Source organism: Nyctereutes procyonoides, unplaced genomic scaffold (assembly GCF_905146905.1).
Source record: "Nyctereutes procyonoides isolate TBG_1078 unplaced genomic scaffold, NYPRO_anot_genome, whole genome shotgun sequence".
Taxonomy (NCBI): domain Eukaryota; kingdom Metazoa; phylum Chordata; class Mammalia; order Carnivora; family Canidae; genus Nyctereutes; species Nyctereutes procyonoides.
In genome coordinates this window covers 21,946,844-21,964,952 of record NW_026575136.1, presented here as the reverse complement: position 1 = coordinate 21,964,952, position 18,109 = coordinate 21,946,844, and the positions used below count along the sequence as shown (strand labels likewise).

Below are 18,109 nucleotides of genomic sequence, written 5' to 3'. Positions count from 1 at the left end.
GATCTGTGATCAGGACCCAAAAGTGCTAAATTAGCTGGTGGTGGCCTTTTTCTTTGATTTACCCATTCACTAAATATTTAATGGGTTATAGACTTTACAAACCAAGTAGATGAGTTTGAAAACAATAATTTGATTTAATTTAGCTGTGACCTTCCTGGGCTCTGGCATTTTGCTTGGGTCTTGTTTAACCAAGGATTACTCTTTTAGAACTCCCATGTTCTGTGAATAGTTGGCCAAATTATGACATGTCCATGAGTTGACAAGGGCTGCTGTAACCAAGTGTCACAAACTGGGTGGCTTCAACAGCAGAAACTTATTATCTCACAGATCTGGAGCCTAGAAGTCTGCAGTCAAGGTGTAGGCAGGGGGGTGCCTGGGTGGCTCAGTTGGTTGAGTGTCCAACCCTTGGTTTTGGCTCAGGTCATGATCTCAGGGTTGTGGGATCGAGCCCATTGTTGGGCTCTGTGCTTAGTGCTGAGCCAGCTTGAGATTCTCTCCCTCTCCCTCCTTTTCTGTCCCTCCACTCAAGCTCTCTCTTTTTCTCTCCCTCTCTAAAATAAATAAATAAAATCTTTAAAAAAAAAATGTGTGGGCAAGGTTGGTTCCTATGGAGGCTGTAAGGGAAGGAAGGGTCTGTTCCAGACCTCACCCCTTGGCTTCTAGGTGGCCATGTTTCCCCCATGACTTCATCTCATCTTCCCATTATGCGTATCTGTGTGCAAATTTACTTTGTTTTAGAAAGTCATCAGTCATACTAGGTTGGGGGCCACTCTAATGACCTCACATTAACTTGATCACATCTGCAAGAACCCGGTTTCCAAATAAGATCATATTCCATGGCACGGAGCGGGAGTTCAGACTTTAACATATGAACCCAGGAAGGATGCAATTCACCCCATACCATATATTGCTAATTTTCTGCTTGACAGACTTTTTTCTCTTTCTTTTTTAAAAGATTGTACGTGGCAAGTCAAAGCTAATGATCGAAGCTTCCACGAACAGCCTCACTTTATGAACACTAAGTTCTTTTGTATTAAGGAGAGCAAGTATGCGGTAAGTTGCTTTTAACTTTTTTTCTTTTAAAGATTTTTAATTTATTTATTCATAAGAGACACACACAGAGAGAGAGGCAGAGACACAGGCAGAGGGAGAAGGAGGCACCATGCAGGGAGCCTGATGTGGGACTTGATCCCGGGTCTCCAGGATCACGCCCTGGACTGAAGGCGGCGCTAAGCCACTGAGCCACCCGGGCTGCCCTGCTTTTAATTTTCTAAATCATCTTTAGCAAAAGCCAGTTTTTTCTGGTAGCCTTTATGCTTACCAGCTTCATGAGACCCCCTCCCCACGTTCCAGATAATCCCTGGCCTGGGCCGTTGATAATCATTGTCAGTTCTGTAGAATATTGTTTTTATTCATCACATTAGTTTTCATGAAGGTGAGTAGGGGTGGCTTGACACAGACCCAAACAAAATTACGTAGATTGAAATTGTCCCTATGTATGCACAGAGCTCTCTTAATGTTTTATATAAGAATTTATAATAATGTCACAGAAGCCTTATGTTTGAAAGTGATAAGAATTTGAAAGGAGGGAACGCCTGGGTGGCCCAGTGGTTGAGCATCTGCCTTTGGCCCAGGGCATGATCCTGGGGTCCCGGGATTGAGTCCTGCATGGGGCTCCCTGCAGGGCCTGCTTCTCCCTCTGCCTGTGTCTCTGCCTCTCTCTGTGTGTCTCTAGTGAATAAATAAATAAAATCTTAAACAACAACAAAAAAAAGAATTTGAAAGGAGTCTTAATACCTCTCTCCCCCTTCTCTGCCTATGATAGATTTAGAGACTTTGAAGATATTTTTACCTCAAAAATCCTTTAGAATATTGTGTGAGAAATGGTCCCTGTCAAGTGTGTGCTTGCATGTCATAATGTATCTCTTAGTTGGCTAGGACAACTATAGCAGAGCCGCACACGGGCTGGTCTAAGCCAACAGAAATTCATTCTCTTACATTTTAGGGGCCAGTAGTCCAAAATCAAGGTGTCGGAAAGGTTAGTTCCTTCTGGAGGGCCTGAGGGCGGGTCTGTTCCAAGCTTCTCCCCCAGCTTCTGGAGGCTGCTGACAGTCCTTAGTGTTCCTTGGCTTGTAGACGCGTCCCTCCAGTCCCTGGCTATGTCTTCACAGGGCCTTGTCCCTGTAGGTTTCTGTGTCTGTGTCCAGTTGTCCTCCTCTTCTAACAGCAGTCATTGGATCCAGGGCCCCTATTAATCCAGTGTGACTTCACTGTAACTCAGTTACCTCTGCAAAGACCCCATTCCCAAAGAAGATGACAGTCCTGGGATTAGGCCCCGGGATTATGATTTGACCATATCTTTGGGGGCACACAATGCAACACTTTACACAGCAGCCTCCATCCCTCTTTAAGTAAAAGGATCCTCCTCTTCCCGCTTTGCGGTCCGTGTTGACATCTCTCTTTGCCCCATTTTCTAAGAGGCCCCGAGGAGTCAAGGAATCTGCCAGCAGCATCCACTGGGTCACAGCCAGATTTGCCACAGAGGCCTTTTGAGGAAAAATGTCTGGTTCTTGTTACTGTCTCTGTCCTAAGCCTCTAAGGAGTCATGGAGGCCTGGTTAGAATTAAAAGCATAAAGGAAATCTCAGTGTCTTTCTGGCCAATGTCCCTGTGTCACTGTAGGCCATCAGGCTTTAGGGATTTTTGCAGGTGTGTATGCACTGGGATAAATGTGTGACCTCACGTAGAATGACTTTGCTTTTTCTTTTTCCAACAGAATAATGCAATTAAAACATACAAGTATAATGCATTTTCCTTTCTACCAATGAATTTGTTTGAACAGTTTAAGAGAGCAGCCAATTTCTATTTCCTGATCCTCCTTATCTTACAGGTAATGCCCTTTGATATCTTAAATCTGTTTTGAATTATGATGACTCAGTAACATTGAAGTTGTGGACATGTGTAATCTTGAAAGTTGTTATATTAACCTCAGGGTTCTGCATGTAAGGGAATAATGCCTCGTACAGAACCAGCTCCATGGTGTTAAACGAACAGGGCAAGGAAGCAAACGGAAATAGTTAAATTCTATATTTTTTAAAAATTCTACTTCATCCTGGTGTGAATGTTAGAACTGGTTTCCCTGAAATGAATACAATTAAAACCTTCACTTTAGAATTATTTGTTCCTTAAAGTTCTATTTTTTATGTGTGTGCTTGCCCTTGGTTTTTTATTCAGATGCTTGATTTCAAGAATGTTACTTATTTGTATTAATATTTTGTTCGTAGTTCCTCGATTAATTATTTTTGAGAACTGGTTTTTTTGTGGGCAAAAGGCCTAGTCTTTTCCTGAGTCTTTTTCTCAATCGTGGCAAAGGATTCACTTATCTAGAGAGTGTTAATTTCACCTTTCTAGAAACTGCTGTTATAATCAAAGGAACTCTACACCCTCTGGGTACCAGAGTATCAGCCTTTAGCACCTGATGTGCAGGCTACGAAGGATAGCATAGCCACTTGGTTTTATCAGATTCTTTGCATCAAGCATTGGATTTGGAAAACAGTCTCATCTGCTGGGATTTCCTCAGGAAGGCTTCGTGAAGCTAGGAGCCTGGGTGTGTCCAGGTGGGGGTCGGAGATGCAGGGAGTGAGAGGAAGTGTGAGGGAGACATGGATACCGAACAGATTTAGTAGAATATGAAATCCACTGGCTTGATAGTATAGGATGGTCCTCTTATCAAGAGGGACCTTTGAAACAGGCCTGTGTACACACGAACACTAAAAATGGAAGGTGAAAATAAAATAAAATAAAATAAAATAAAATAAAATAAAATAAATAATAAAAATGTGGCAAATGATCTTTCTCTCTCCCAACCAACACCAGTCCTCTTAAGATAGAGCAATTTAAATTAGAATAATAGGTATAACCTTAGATGGCCATGTGCTTGCCATGTTATTTCCTTGAATTCTTGTACTCTGTGATGGAAGGGCTGTCCTAGCCTCTGTTTTGCAGAGAAACTGAGGCCTGGTAAGGTACGGAACTTGCTCAAAATCCCAAAGCCCTAAGTGAGAGAGCGGGACAGGATCTGGGTCCAGGAGCTTCACTGCAAGGCCTGTCATTTTAACCACTACATTATATGGCCTGACGATCCTTAGGATGATCACAAGAGAGCTTTACTAAATTTACATCCCAGTATTTCATTCCAACTTGAAGCCTATCTTAATGGGGTGAGCGGGGGGCAAGGCTTCCTGAGGGGGCCAGCCTCTTTCTGGGCTGGATCAATAGTGAGGACCCCCAGAGATGCCCTGTGCAATCACTAGCTTTCACTACCTACTGCTGCCCTCCCCTCCATCCTGAGACCCTCCGAGACCCCGGGCTGAGCCACCAGCAGTGGCGAGCCTGCCATACGCACGCCCCCTGAAAGGTAAAGGGCTGCTTGCTCCAGCTGCCTACACTGCCCGCCCTCCTGTGAATTATGGTTTTCACAAGAAGTTTAGAGCTATTCTCTTTCAGCCTCCTCGGTGTCCAGTTAAGGCCACAATGAAACAAATCTCAGGAGCAACCCCCCTCTGGGGTCTGTTCCAGGAAGCCAGAAGCCAGAGAGGGAGGCAAGAAGGGGGTCGGCTGGAGGCTCAGATGCCTTTCCTGCAGGCTCTGCGGGATGTAGCCTTGGCTGATGGTGGAGGTTGGAATCCACAGGAACGTGTAGATCCTGGGCCCACGTGTCTACCTTGTGTGTCTTCCAGGCAATCCCTCAAATCTCGACCCTGGCTTGGTACACCACCCTGTTTCCCTTGCTCGTGGTGCTGGGCATCACGGCCATGAAGGACCTGGTGGACGATGTGGTAAGGATTTCTCGTGCAACTGTCTCCTCACTGTGGTGGCGTGAATACCTTCTATTTTGAGATTATTAAAATAACCTTTCTCCTTCTCTCTTCTAAGGCTCGCCATAAAATGGATAATGAAATCAATAACAGGACGTGTGAAGTCATTAAGGATGGCAGGTACTGTGCCTGCCTTAATTTGTAACTGAGTTACAAGGACAGAGTGGATAACCATGTCTAGAAACATGCTTAGGGATAACCGCTCCGAACTTACAGGTGTCAGCACACCAGCCATTTCGCTGTAAGGGTCTCTCTTCATTCCCCAAGACTCGGTCCCCTCCTGGTGACCCAGAGGCTATAGCCAAATCGGATTGCGTTGGATTGAGCATGGTTGCCCACTGGGCCCTGTGGTATCAGCATTCTTGTGTTGTTGTTGTTGTTGTTGTTAATAATATTCTATTTGTTATTTATTTGAAAGAGCACACAAGTGGGAGTGGGGGAGTAGGGGCAGAGGGAGAGGGACGAGGGGACTCCCGCTGGGCAGGGAGCCTGATGTGGGGCTTGATCCCAGGACTCTGGAATCCTGACTTGAGCCAAAGGCAGATGCTTAACTCACTGAGCCAGCCCGGCACCCCAGCACTGCTGTTTGCATGGCTCCTTCAGCCTGGAGCCTCCCACCTTTGCTGTTCCCAGATTTGTGTGTTCAGGACTTTGCCCAAACATTTGACACCTTTCCTGATTCTCCAGCTCAGGTGACCGCACCCTTCACTGCACTTTCAGAGCATTTTTGCTTTCCTCTTTCTTATTATGATAGGACTTTTATTAGAATTATTGGTGTCTGTGTCTCATGTTCTGTCCTGAACTGGAAGTTTCTCAAGGAGACTGTCCCAATGGTATTTGGTTAGTTTGTTGTTGTTGTTGTTGTTGTTTGAGTTTTGTTTTTTGGTCCAACAGAGCCTCCAACACACAGAAAGTGCTCAACAAATGTTAAATAAACATTGACAACTGTGACCAGCAGGACAACTCACGGAGCAGTAATGAGTGGTTTTTTGAGCAAGTGCCTAGAGGCAGAACCACAAAGTCAAGTGCTAAAAATAGTGACTAAGAAAATGCCAAATCACTATGATGTACACCTGAAGCTGTAGGAGATTTTCTATCAGTTCTACTTCACTAAAAAAGAAAGAAAAAAATAGTGTGAGGGCCTAATACAAAGACTTCTTCTGTGTCAACCCTGAGAAAAATAAGGTGATTTATAGGCATAGTTCTACTGTGTCTAATTTGCATATAGACTATGTCAATCTATAAATCTGTTTGGATGGCTTTGTTTCCTTTCCAAACAAATGGATTCTGTTCTGAAGGTTACCTTTCAACAAATCACTCAGAATTTTTGTAATGAGAGTGGTAAGATTCACAGCCAGCCTGCACAACTCTGGCAATAGCTCACAACCTGGCTAACTCACTGGTAAAGAGTAGCTCTGAGTGGCCTTGAATGTAGGGGTCAGGGATGCCTGGGTGGCTCAGCAGTGGAGCGTCTGCCTTTGGCTCAGGGCGTGATCCTGGAGATCGGGGATCGAGTCCCACGTCGGGCTTCTTACATGGAGCCTGCTTCTCCCTCTGCCTGTGTCTCTGCCTTTCTCTCTTTCTGTGTTTCTCATGAATAAATAAATAAAATCTTAAAAAAAAAAAAAAGAATGTGGGGGTCAGGGTGCATATCTGATAGAGCAATGGCCCCAGCTCCCCCTGGAGTGGAGTCAAGCCTGTGTGGGCACTTGGGCATTGGGGGGGAAACAGTAGGACCTTCAAGGGGAAACCAGATGTCATAGTGGAAGGGCCCAACAGAATTGCCTCTAATACCCCAAAGAGCTGTGGCGAGGTTCTTAACTTGTTCGTTTATAATTTGACACTCACATGCAAATTCCAATTTACAGGTTTACAGATACTGAAATGTAAACCAACTGCAATTTCATTTATTGAAAGATGAGCCAAGTTTTTTTAAATCCTAAAGAATTGTGTCTTAAATTCTAATAAAATTGGTGAAATTGATCCGTACGCATATATCTAAAATGTATTTTAAATGGAAAAAAAACAACCCCAAAATATATTTTCAACTCCAGATCTCTTTTATCCATAAAGTAATGGGAGGACAAACATGGTAATTGGATTTCTGCCTGCAAAAACAGTTAAGTCTATTAGTTGTGATAGATTCATGCTATTAGGGGTTATCTTTTCTATGTATGAAAATCTTTAAAACAGACTACTGTATTTTAAAACTTTTTAAACTGTTGATTTGTTAGACATTTAAATGGGTATTTCCTAGGAAATTTAAGCCTGAAAGCAGTCATCTTTTTATTTAATCTTGCATTTTATCAGTGTCCTTATTAGACTTATAAAAGTGCTACACACTCCTTGGAAAGGTTTGTTACACAGTAGGGAGGAGCCATGCTCTAAAATGCCAGTGGGGGGGATCCCTGGGTGGCTCAGTGGTTTGGTGCCTGCCTTCGGCCCAGGGCGTGATCCTGGAGTCCTGGGATCGAGTCCTGCGTCAGGCTCCCTGCATTGAGCCTGCTTCTCCCTCTGCCTGTGTCTCTGCCTCTCTCTCTCTCTATGTCTGTCTCTCATGAATAAATAAATAAAATCTAAAATAAAATAAATAAAATAAAATAAAATAATAAAATAAAATGCCAGGAGGATCCCAGGTGGCCTGTGGGGGAACCAGAATGCATTCCTACCTTCAAACCACCTGGGACCTGCATCCTGAGCAGGTGAGGGATAACCCAGAAGAGAGAACAGGAGAGGTAGGAGCAGAGTCCATGAGTAAAAACAAAGGAGCAATCTGCTATCTCCGTGCCACACAATTTAAGTAGCTCAAGCCTGCGTTATGTGATGTAGGCTGGAAGCACACGTCAAAGTGGTCACCGTTTCCTTTAGAGAACCACCACCACCACTTCCTTTAGAGAACCGCGATTCACATGACCACTTAATGTGCTTTCATCATTCAATGGCTGAACTTTTAGGAAACCTCTTCTCTGTGATATCCACGTTTTCCCCAGAATCGCTGGCTTCTAGAAAGAAGAATCCCCGATCTTTTGCCAGTCACTTTAAGAAAGCCAATAAACCATCATTGTTTTCAATATTTTAGATTCAAAGTTACCAAGTGGAAAGAGATTCAAGTTGGAGATATCATTCGTCTGAAAAAAAATGATTTTATTCCAGTAAGTGAATAAGCCCTGCATTCCTCACCCCGTGTCCTCCCTGCCGCCCTGGCGGTCAGTTTGCCTTGGAGATCTCTGTTATTGGTGTGTTTTGTTTTGCACAGGCTGACATCCTGCTACTGTCCAGCTCTGAGCCTAACAGCCTCTGCTATGTCGAAACAGCTGAACTGGATGGGTAAGTGGGTCTTCGCTGGGCCTGTTTTAAGACTGACCTCGGAGGGTACAGTCATTCCATTGAAAATTGCATCTGAAAAGGAGCTCTGAGATCTGGCCTTGCCCCCAGCATTTGCAGGCTGTCTGATTGTGTTCCTAGCAGACCAGCCTCTCTTTTTTTTCTCCTTTTTTTTTTTTAAGATTTATTTATTTATTCATGAGAGACACACAGAGAGAGAGAGGGAGAGAGGCAGAGACACAGGCAGAGGGAGAAGCAGGCTCCATGCCGGGAGCCTGATATGGGACTCGATCCTGGAACTCTGGGATCACGACCTGAGCCGAAGGCAGGCGCCCAACTGCTGAGCCACCCAGGCGTCTCTTCTTCTTCTTTTTTTTTTTTTTTAAAGATTTATTTTTTTAATTCCATCTGTAAGTGGGGCTCTCAAACCTGCCCTTCCTTCCACTTTGAGGGAAGGTAAAATGATCGATGCCTGAGCCCTTTGTAAATAGCTGAGCAGTGTCTAGACACATACAAATGACTATCAATTTAATCTATTTCAGAAAAAACTGGTTTTTTTTTTTGAAGTATTTGTCAACAGACCATTTTGAATTTTCCCTGTGTTGGCTTTGTTACTATGCTACCACTTAAAGAGAAGAATGTTCTCCTTCTGGCTAGTTTTGAATGCATTTATTGGGTGCCTATGATGTTTCATTAGCATTATGTATTAGCTACCTTAATCTTTTCAGCGACCTTATGAGACTAGTATTATTAGTACCTTGTCATTACCCATGAGGGAAATGAGACCCATTTCCCATGAGGGAAATGAGACCCTCATTGCCCATGAGGGAAATGAGACCCATAGCCTGTCGAGGGTCACACAGGAAGTGGCAGGGTTCGGACACTGCTCCCCTGTGCTGGCTCTCCAGGCTGGTGTGTGCATTTCTCCCCTGAGCTGTGAACGCCTTTCCTCATACCCTACAAGTATATAATTTCTTTACGGGGAGCTGAAATCAGCTCAGGGAAACTAGGTGTGCTCTATAAATGAGTCAGTTGGTCAATCTTATGTATAAAACTGCCATTATTTCCGTGAGTGAGAGATTCTGAAGCTTTCCAAAGGTAGCAAAGGTAGCAAAACATACCTGTCAGAAAAGCAGAATGGGAAGGTTGAAGGCCACAGGTCAACTTCTGGATATATGGGAACCCCAGAATCAGTGTTTGTCGACCCACAAAAAGACATCCATCATGTGAGGGCAGCACTGCCATACAGAACCCAAATGCCCAGCCTGATTTTCCTCATTCCAGAGCATGCACCTTCCTTGCTCTGTGGGGGGAAATGCTAAGTATTGGGAGGCAAGGTTCCCACCTCCTTTCCTAGGTAGAATTATCATTCAGAGATACAGGATCCAGTTATTCGCTCTGGAAAATAATAGGTTGACAGAGTCCAAACACTTTTGAAAACAAGTATGTCTTATAGAATCATCTTAGTGTGATTAAATATTAGAAGCTAAGTTTTTTTTTTTTTGAAAAAAGATTTTCTTTTTCTATTTTAGAAAGAGAGAACACGAGCAGGGGGAGGGGAGAGTCAGAGGAGAGAGAGAATCTCAAGTAAGACTCTGCACTGAGCATGGAGCCCAATGCAAGGCTCGATCCCAGGACCCAGAGATTATGACATGAGCGGAAATCAGGAGTCTGACACTCAACAGACAGAGCCACCCAGGAGCTCCAAGGAGCTAAGTTTTTAAATAGCAGTTTGATAGTTTAGGCTGGTGGTAAAAGCTAAGTTAGTAAGAAGGAGGATAGGAAGCTTATAGATGTCTCTATCCCAACCATACTGGCCCACAAAAACAAATGGCGAAGGGGACCAACATTTCCCAAGTTAGAAGTTTTTCTGTAGCTTGAGAAATAACCTCACTAAACCCAAAGTTCCAAGGCAAACAGTTTGAAAATCGGAAAAGCTTATGAGTTAGCTTTGGCTTCTAGGTATACGTAATGTTACTTGGTACAATTTTTCTTCTATTCCTTTTCGATTTGTTCATTTAATTCTTTTTTTTCCTCTCCCTTTAGAGAAACCAATCTAAAGTTCAAAATGGCGCTTGAAATCACACACCAGTATCTCCAAAGAGAAAATGCATTGACAACATTTGATGGTTTGTGCAAACACGTCTTACTTTGTTTTAATTTCTAGTTGCCCAACTCTGTCCCAATTAATTATAACCAGAAAAATCTTTCATATGTGAATCAAATTTTTTTTCAAAGGTTTTATTGAATGTGAAGAACCCAATAATCGACTAGATAAGTTTACAGGAACACTATTTTGGAGAAACACAAGTTTTCCTCTGGATGCAGATAAAATTTTGTTACGTGGCTGTGTAATTAGGAACACTGACTTCTGCCATGGGATGGTTATTTTTGCAGGTAATTTCAGAGTTTCTTGGGAAATCGATCTGATATTTTAAGATTTAAAGAAGGGGTTTGCTCCTCTGTTCATTCTCCATCAAAGCAAAAGAAAGAGTAATTTTATTGACATGACCGTGAATTGATTTTCCCAACTACTGATAATATTGAATTTTCTACTTTTAGGTGCTGACACTAAAATAATGAAGAATAGTGGGAAAACAAGATTTAAAAGAACTAAAATTGATTACTTGATGAACTACATGGTTTATACGGTACTTGTTTTCTATTTCAGTAGATAAGTGACTAGACTGCTATCTTTTGCCTTAATTTTTTGTATGCTTTTTTTTTATTCAGAGAAATCTAACCTCTCCAAGCCAAGTAGAAGAATGCATGAGGTGTTCCAAGGCTGGATGGGAGAGAGAGGACTCTCTTACTTTTTCTCAGAAATCTGTACTTCTAATAGGAGAATCCTTTTGGGGATGGAAATTCCAGTTATAGGGGCCCCTGGGTGGTTGAGTATTTTGTTAACTGGAGTGACCAGTTGGAAAACCAAGGAGCCTGAGATAAGTTAGTGGGGCTGGGCTCCAAGAGTCAATGCAGGGTTGATTTCATTGCTATTAGTTTCCCTAAAACGTAGTTCTCATAAAAACAAACTCCCCCTGCCCACACACACACGATGTATATACCGTATAAGTCTACATATAAGGCAAGGCTACATAGAAGGTGTGTTGAGGGTGCCCAAGACCACCCCCAGGTTTGGTGATTCACTAGGACTCATAGAATAGAGCATCTAGTTGCCCTCATAGCTATGACTTACTGTAACTTATTACAAAGTAAGATTAGCAAAGGCAAATGGCCCATGAAGCAGAGTCTGGAGGAAGCTAGGTGCAAACTTCCAAGAGTCCTCCCCGGTAGGGTCACACAGCGAGACACACTTAATTCCCGTAGCAACAATTTGTGACAGCCCATGTGAAACATTGTTTATCATCAGGGAAGCTCATTAGAGACTCTGTGCCTGTGGTTTTATTGGGATGTGGTCACTTAGGCACCACCTGCCAGGCATGTAACCAAAATTCCAGATTCTCTGAAGGAATGCAGGTGGTCAGCATAAACCATATTGTTTTATACAGTTAGGCATAAGGAATAAGGAAACACATCCAAAACCTATGTTCCCAGATGCCATCCAAAGGCCAACCTTGCAAGCAGGTCTTTTAAGGATAGCATCTCAGGCCTGGTACCAAATATTAAGCAGTCTTCTGATTTCTCAATGAGAATTATTTTTTTCCCAAGTTTAATTTGAATACATAAACTTTTAGGGACTTCTAATAGAATACTTTACATATGCATATTTAAATTCATATAAAAATAATATATTAATTTAAGAATTCTTTTTTCTCTGATCCCACATTTCATGAAAACTTTATTTGAACTTTTCACATGCATCTTCCATGTCATTGTCCAGGTTATGGCCAAAGTACTCACCACGAATCTGTCTCTCCTTCTGAGCCTCATGGTTTTGAGATATAGCACTTCTGGAATCTGTGTTTAGCAATTTATTTTCCTTTTTTTTTTTTTTGGTGTGTGTTTAGAAATTTAAACCTGCCATATTTCTACCCTCAAATATCAAATACCACAAGACAGTGGACTTTTTATCTCCTAATAGTATCCTCATCATTTCCATAACAAAATACTTACTGTGCCCACTTCTTAAGTGATCTTAAACCTGAAATGAAATTTCTTTTAATTAATTAATTAATTAATTGATTGATTAATGACACAGAGAGAGAGCATGAGTGGTGGGGAAGGGAGAAGCAGACTGTCCGCTGAGCAGGGAGCCCAATGCAAGGCTCAGTCCCAGGACCCAGAGATCATGACCTGAGCTGAAGGCAGATGCTTGACCTACTGAGCCACCCAGGTGCCCCAAACTTTAAGTGATGTTTAAACCTTCAGAAATAATTACCCAAATCTGGGTGAAATTCCCTTAGCTTCTCTTTTAAAAACTTATTTCTGTCAAATATTTTCTATAAGCATCCCAAGTCAGCATTGTTTGAAACTATTTCATGCTAACCTGCCCTAAACAGTATATTATTCCAAGTAAAAGCCATTGATCGAATGCCTTGTAATATGAGGTTGTTTAACAATTTGAATATAAGACACCACCTTCTCTTTTGAACTATAGTTTTGGGAACAAAACTGCACCTCCCTGTGTTACATAGGATGAATCAGTCAATGGTGGAACACAAAGAGGCTCTCAAAGCATCCCAATGGCACTTTCTTTCCTTTAAACGTGTTGTTTTTGCAGACTACTGAATTATCATCAATATGCGAAATATTGAGGAAGGTTAATTAGCACCTGTGGCATTCTGCGGGTCGGCAATCTGCCTTCCGAATCCACTTAAAAGTTTCATGTCTTCTAGATCTTTGTTGTTCTCATCCTGGTGTCTGCGGGTCTTGCCATTGGCCATGCTTACTGGGAAGCTCAAATTGGCAATAATTCTTGGTACCTCTACGATGGAGAAGACTATACACCCTCCTACCGTGGATTCTTAAATTTCTGGGGCTACATCATTATTCTAAACACCATGGTGCCCATCTCTCTCTATGTCAGGTAAGGCTCTCCTCTCTTTGGCCTTCTGTTTTAAGGGAAGAATGTAGTACATTTTCTCAACTTCGCACCTTTATTTCTATCAATAATCATTTTGGCCTTGGAGGCCATAAGGAACAGGTAAGAAAATAACATTCATTTCAGGACTGAGGGGTAATATAGGGGAAGGAACTTAACATTGGAGTGTCTGCTCGGTGCCGGGCACAGCACCTTGTACCTTGACCACTCTGTAGATGAGACTCCCAGAGTTCAGAAGTCACTCCCTTGGTAAGATTCCTTCTCAGTGGACTTCAAAGCCCAAGCTTCAGAAGGGGCCTTGGGAGGAGATGGAGATTTCAAACATCATGGGAAAACTTAGTTCTTTTCCTTTTCAGAAGCCTTTTCAACCTCTTAGCTGGCTCTTCCTTATTACCACCTGGCATATCCATCGCTTGTAAAATGCTTCCTGGCCACTGCTTTCCATGGGGCACACCCCTACCCCTGCCCTCATTCAGCCTCCCGAAATGTTCTGTTTCTTATCTCAGGCACAACCATGATAGAGGAGTCAGAGTTCTAGCCCTGACAAATGGCTATCACCTTGCTTGGTGAGATTCCTTCTTCACTTTTTTCTTTCCTTAATACCAAAGTTTGCTGTCATTCACCGGTTGGATGTTAGACAACTGGAAGGGGCGTTGTGCCTTGGAATATACTCAGCAGCCAAGGTCTACTCTGAGTTCCAATTAAGTAACAGCCCAGAGACCCACAGGATCACATACACTTCTGTAATTAGAAGCACTTGCTTTATTTTAATTTTATTACATGTGCATTTGTTTTATTTTTAATTTGATTACAGGTCATTACTGTTGTTCTTTCACCATGAAGGGGAGCCCTGGGGAGCCATGTGTTTGCAGTCACTTAAAAAAAACAACAAAAAACTGAGATGAATTTTACCTTTGTTGGGGGAGCTACTGAACAGATTATTTTGTTTAAAACCGTATATTGTAAAATAAACTACGTATGTCGTTTTTGGTTTTAAAAAGTCATGTCATGTGACTAATATGATTTCCTTATTTTTCTTGGAAATCAAGGTCCTTCTAGAGCGTAAGTTGGATCAGGTCATTCTGCTTTGTTTTCTACCCTGTGGTAGCTTTCCATTTTAGAATAAACTCATTATTGAGGCCACACTATGAGGCACGAGGCCCAGTGTGGTCTGGTGTTCTCCCCCTCCTCTGCCTGTAACCTCCTCCCCGTCCTTAGGCTCCCTTGATACTCCTCAGTATGGTACCAATACCTGCCACAGGGCCTTTGCACTTGCTCTTGTCTCTGCCTAGGACGTTCTTCCCTCCTATCTACATGGTTGCTCTTTCATTTCCTTCAGGCCTCTGCTTGAACATCACCTCATCACGCTGGCCTTTCCTGATGCACTCCATTTTATTTTATTTTTTATTTTTATTTTTTTTTACGCACTCCATTTTAAATGTCACTTCCGTTCCCTATCGGTCTCCATCTTCCTTTACCCTGCTTTGATTTTCCGCAGTGAATTTTCACCACATAATATATTTACAAGTTTATTTGTCCTCATTAGATCATAATCTAATGGGGGTAGGGATTTTGTCTCTTTTGTTTATCGATGCATCCTCTGTACCTAGGATGGTGTCTGTACACAGTAGGCCCTCAGGAAATATTTATAGGGTGACAGAGGGAGTTGTTTTTCCATTTCTTTAATTTATTATAAAGACATCTTTTGCCCTCTTAACATTTGCTGGATATGTAAACAGCTTCCTTATAACTGAGATATATTTAATCCCTTAGAATTTTAAAATTGAGATGATTCTTTTAGACTATCTTATTTGGGACATTCTTTAACCTTCTAAGAATTTAGGGAAAGAAAAGACTATGCTTTCTCACAGTGTGGAATCGCAATGTAGGAGTTATTTGCCAAAAGCCCTAGAGCCTACTTTGTGAGTACACAGGGTCTGTAACTTAGTGGACCCTCACCAGTTGGAGGGCAACATTCCAGTTGTCCCTAGGGGTGATGGGAATGAGAGAAGAGGGAATAGGGACCACCACAAAGTCACCATGTCACGGTCCCGCAGGGCTATGTGCTGAGCGTGGGGTACTGTGGCCAGATGTACACAGGAGTGAATAGGAAATCACATTGAACAAGGTGCATTGACCCTGAGCTGGAGAAAGAGGGGTCTGGTCAGGAGAACCCAGAGGCTGGGCACATGGGCTGCTGCACAGCTTGTCTCTTTGCAGATAAGCAGCTCGATTCTGTGCACGCAGGTGAAGACAAAGCCTGCCACCTGCCTGTTGTATCTGAGTGCCAACCAGAGTAATCCTTTGTCCTGTCTTCCTAGTGTGGAAGTGATCCGTCTTGGACAGAGTTACTTCATAAACTGGGACCTGCAGATGTACTATCCTGACAAGGACACGCCCGCCAAGGCGAGAACCACCACACTGAATGAGCAGCTGGGGCAGATCCATTACATTTTCTCTGATAAGACAGGGACACTCACACAAAACATCATGACGTTTAAGAAGTGCTGCATCAATGGGCAGATATATGGTGAGTGGAAGCCGTTGCTTGGTCCCAGGGAATGTGTGAGCAGGGCCTGCCTTCCCAGAATTGCTGGTGCCTTCCCCATGGACAACTCTGGTGGCCGAGTTCTGAAATGGCTTCGCTGGTGGCATCAGGAACACGTGCGCAGGAGAGGTCAGCCATCAGAGATAGGCACACATTCCTCAAAAAATTAAACATAAAGTTACTGTGTGATCTAACAGTTCTGCTTCTTGGGGTAAACCCAAAAGAAGAACCTGAAGCAGGGCCTGGGAGAGGTAGTTGCATGGGTACGCTCATGCCAGAGGTATTCACAATAGCTCGAGTGTGGAAGCAGCCCAAGGGGTCAGTTGGGGGAGGAGTAGAGAATGAAATGTGGAGGCGCATACGCAGGAGTATTATTCAGTCTTGAAAAGGAAAAGGTTCCGATACATGCTACTCTGTGGATAAGCCTGGAGGACGCTATGCTCAGTGAAATGAGCCAGTCACAAAAGGACATGTATAGTATGATTCCATTTGGATGAGGTAGAGCAGTCAGATTTACAAAGACAGGAAGTAGGATGGGTGATGCCAGGGGCTGGGGGGCAGGGAGGATGGGAAGTTACTGTTTGATGAGTACAGAGTTACCAGATGAAGGAGCTCTAGGTGGCAGTGGTGATGCTGCGTAGCAGTGTGACTGTATTCCATGTCATCGAACTGTGTACATTGTAAGAATGGTTGAGGGGCGGGGTGGGGGGGTCTGGGCAGCTCAGTCTGTTGAGCATCTGCCTTCAGCTCAGGTCATGATCCCAGGGCCCTGGGATGGAGCCCCACATCATGCTCCCTGCTCAGCTGGGGGAGCCCGCTTCTCCCTCTGCCCCTCCCCCTGCTCTCACATGGGCACTCTGTCCCCCTCTCTCTCAAATAAATAAAATATTTTTGAAAGATCTTTAAAAAAAATTTTATGTTATATGTATCTCCCCATAATTATTTTGAAAAAGTTGATTTCCATTTTAATATTCTGAAACATGCTGTATTATTTATAAAAATATTAAGTCTAATACTATATTCAATTAGAATGCTCTAACTTTTAAATAAAGACTTGATATGATTTTGGGGGAGTTTTATGATTTTATTTATTTGAGAGAGAGCGCAAGTGGGGGGATGAGAGAGGGAGATGGATAAGCTGAGTGTGGAGCCCAGTGTGGGGGCTCCATCCCACCACCCCAAGATCATGGCCCAAGCCAAAATCAAGAGTCAGAATCAGGGTCCTGGGTGGCTCAGTTGGTTAAGTGGCTGACTCTTGGTTTCAGCTCAGGTCATGATCTCAGGGTCCTGGGACTGAGCCCTGTGTCGGGCTCCACGCTCAACAGAGAGCCTGCCAGAGGAGTCTCTGTCTCTGTCTCTCTCCCTCTGCCCCCTCCCCTGCTCCTCATGTATGGGTGCCCGCTCTCTCTCTCCCAAATATCTAAACACATCTAAAAAAAAGAGAGTCAGATGATTAACTGACCAAGCTACCCAGGTGCCCCACTTAGTACAATTTTTAAAAAGAGCTGTGAGAACACTGAGTGCTTTTTCCTTATGTGAAAACTATACTGCGAATGTGTTTTCACATAAGAGCATCTCAGACATGAGACACCCTGAGGACAGTGGTGGGACACCGAGGGTGAAGGAAGTGCTTCTCATGTACATGGCGGCAGTCCCCTTCCAGCTGGGGGGTAAGGAAAGCACTTCAAAAGGCACGAGTCTGGCCCCAGAGAAGGATGTAGCACAGAAGGACAGAGGCACCAGTATTTGAACCTCTAGACCAGGGGTCAGCAAACCTCTTCTGTCAAGAGCCAGATAGAAAGCATTGGAGCCAGGATCCCTGGGTGGCGCAGCGGTTTGGCGCCTGCCTTTGGCCCAGGGCGCGATCCTGGAGATCGGGGATCGAATCCCACGTCGGGCTCCCGGTGCATGGAGCCTGCTTCTCCCTCTGCCTGTGTCTCTGCCTTTCTCTCTCTCTCTCTCTCTCTCTCTCTCTCTCTCTCTCTCTGTGACTATCATAAATGAATTCTTAAAAAAATTAAAAAAAAAAAGAAAGCATTGGAGCCTTTGCAGGCCATATATTGTTTGCATCAGATTTTCTTCTTTGTTCTGTTTTGTTTTGTTTTCACAACTCTTGAAAAACATGAACATCATTCTTCTAAACTTTTTTTTTAAGATTTTATTTATTCATTCATGAGAGACACACAGAGAGAGAGAGAGAGAGAGAGAGAGAGAGAGAGAGAGGCAGAGACACAGGCAGAGGGAGAAGCAGGCTCCATGCAGGGAGCCTGACGTGGGACTCAATCCCGGGACTCCAGGATCACGCCCTGGGCCGAAGGCAGGCGCTCAACCGCTGAGCCCCCCAGGGATCCCCCAACAT

The 18,109-nt window shown here is 43.5% G+C and overlaps 1 protein-coding gene across 4 annotated transcripts in view; it reads left to right on the top strand.

Annotated features, from left to right (window-relative positions):
• The window catches only part of LOC129495476 (phospholipid-transporting ATPase IC), a 125,457-nt gene that overhangs the window by 78,485 nt on the left and 28,863 nt on the right, over nt 1-18,109 (top strand). For all 4 annotated transcript variants that reach the window (XM_055303005.1, XM_055303007.1, XM_055303008.1 and 1 more), the window contains exons 3-13: nt 956-1,053; nt 2,776-2,889; nt 4,739-4,837; nt 4,935-4,996; nt 7,956-8,028; nt 8,133-8,203; nt 10,247-10,329; nt 10,439-10,597; nt 10,763-10,851; nt 12,997-13,187; nt 15,524-15,732. In XM_055303005.1, the coding sequence (XP_055158980.1) occupies nt 956-1,053; nt 2,776-2,889; nt 4,739-4,837; nt 4,935-4,996; nt 7,956-8,028; nt 8,133-8,203; nt 10,247-10,329; nt 10,439-10,597; nt 10,763-10,851; nt 12,997-13,187; nt 15,524-15,732 (1,248 nt within the window). The remainder of the gene's footprint in view (nt 1-955; nt 1,054-2,775; nt 2,890-4,738; nt 4,838-4,934; nt 4,997-7,955; nt 8,029-8,132; nt 8,204-10,246; nt 10,330-10,438; nt 10,598-10,762; nt 10,852-12,996; nt 13,188-15,523; nt 15,733-18,109) is intronic.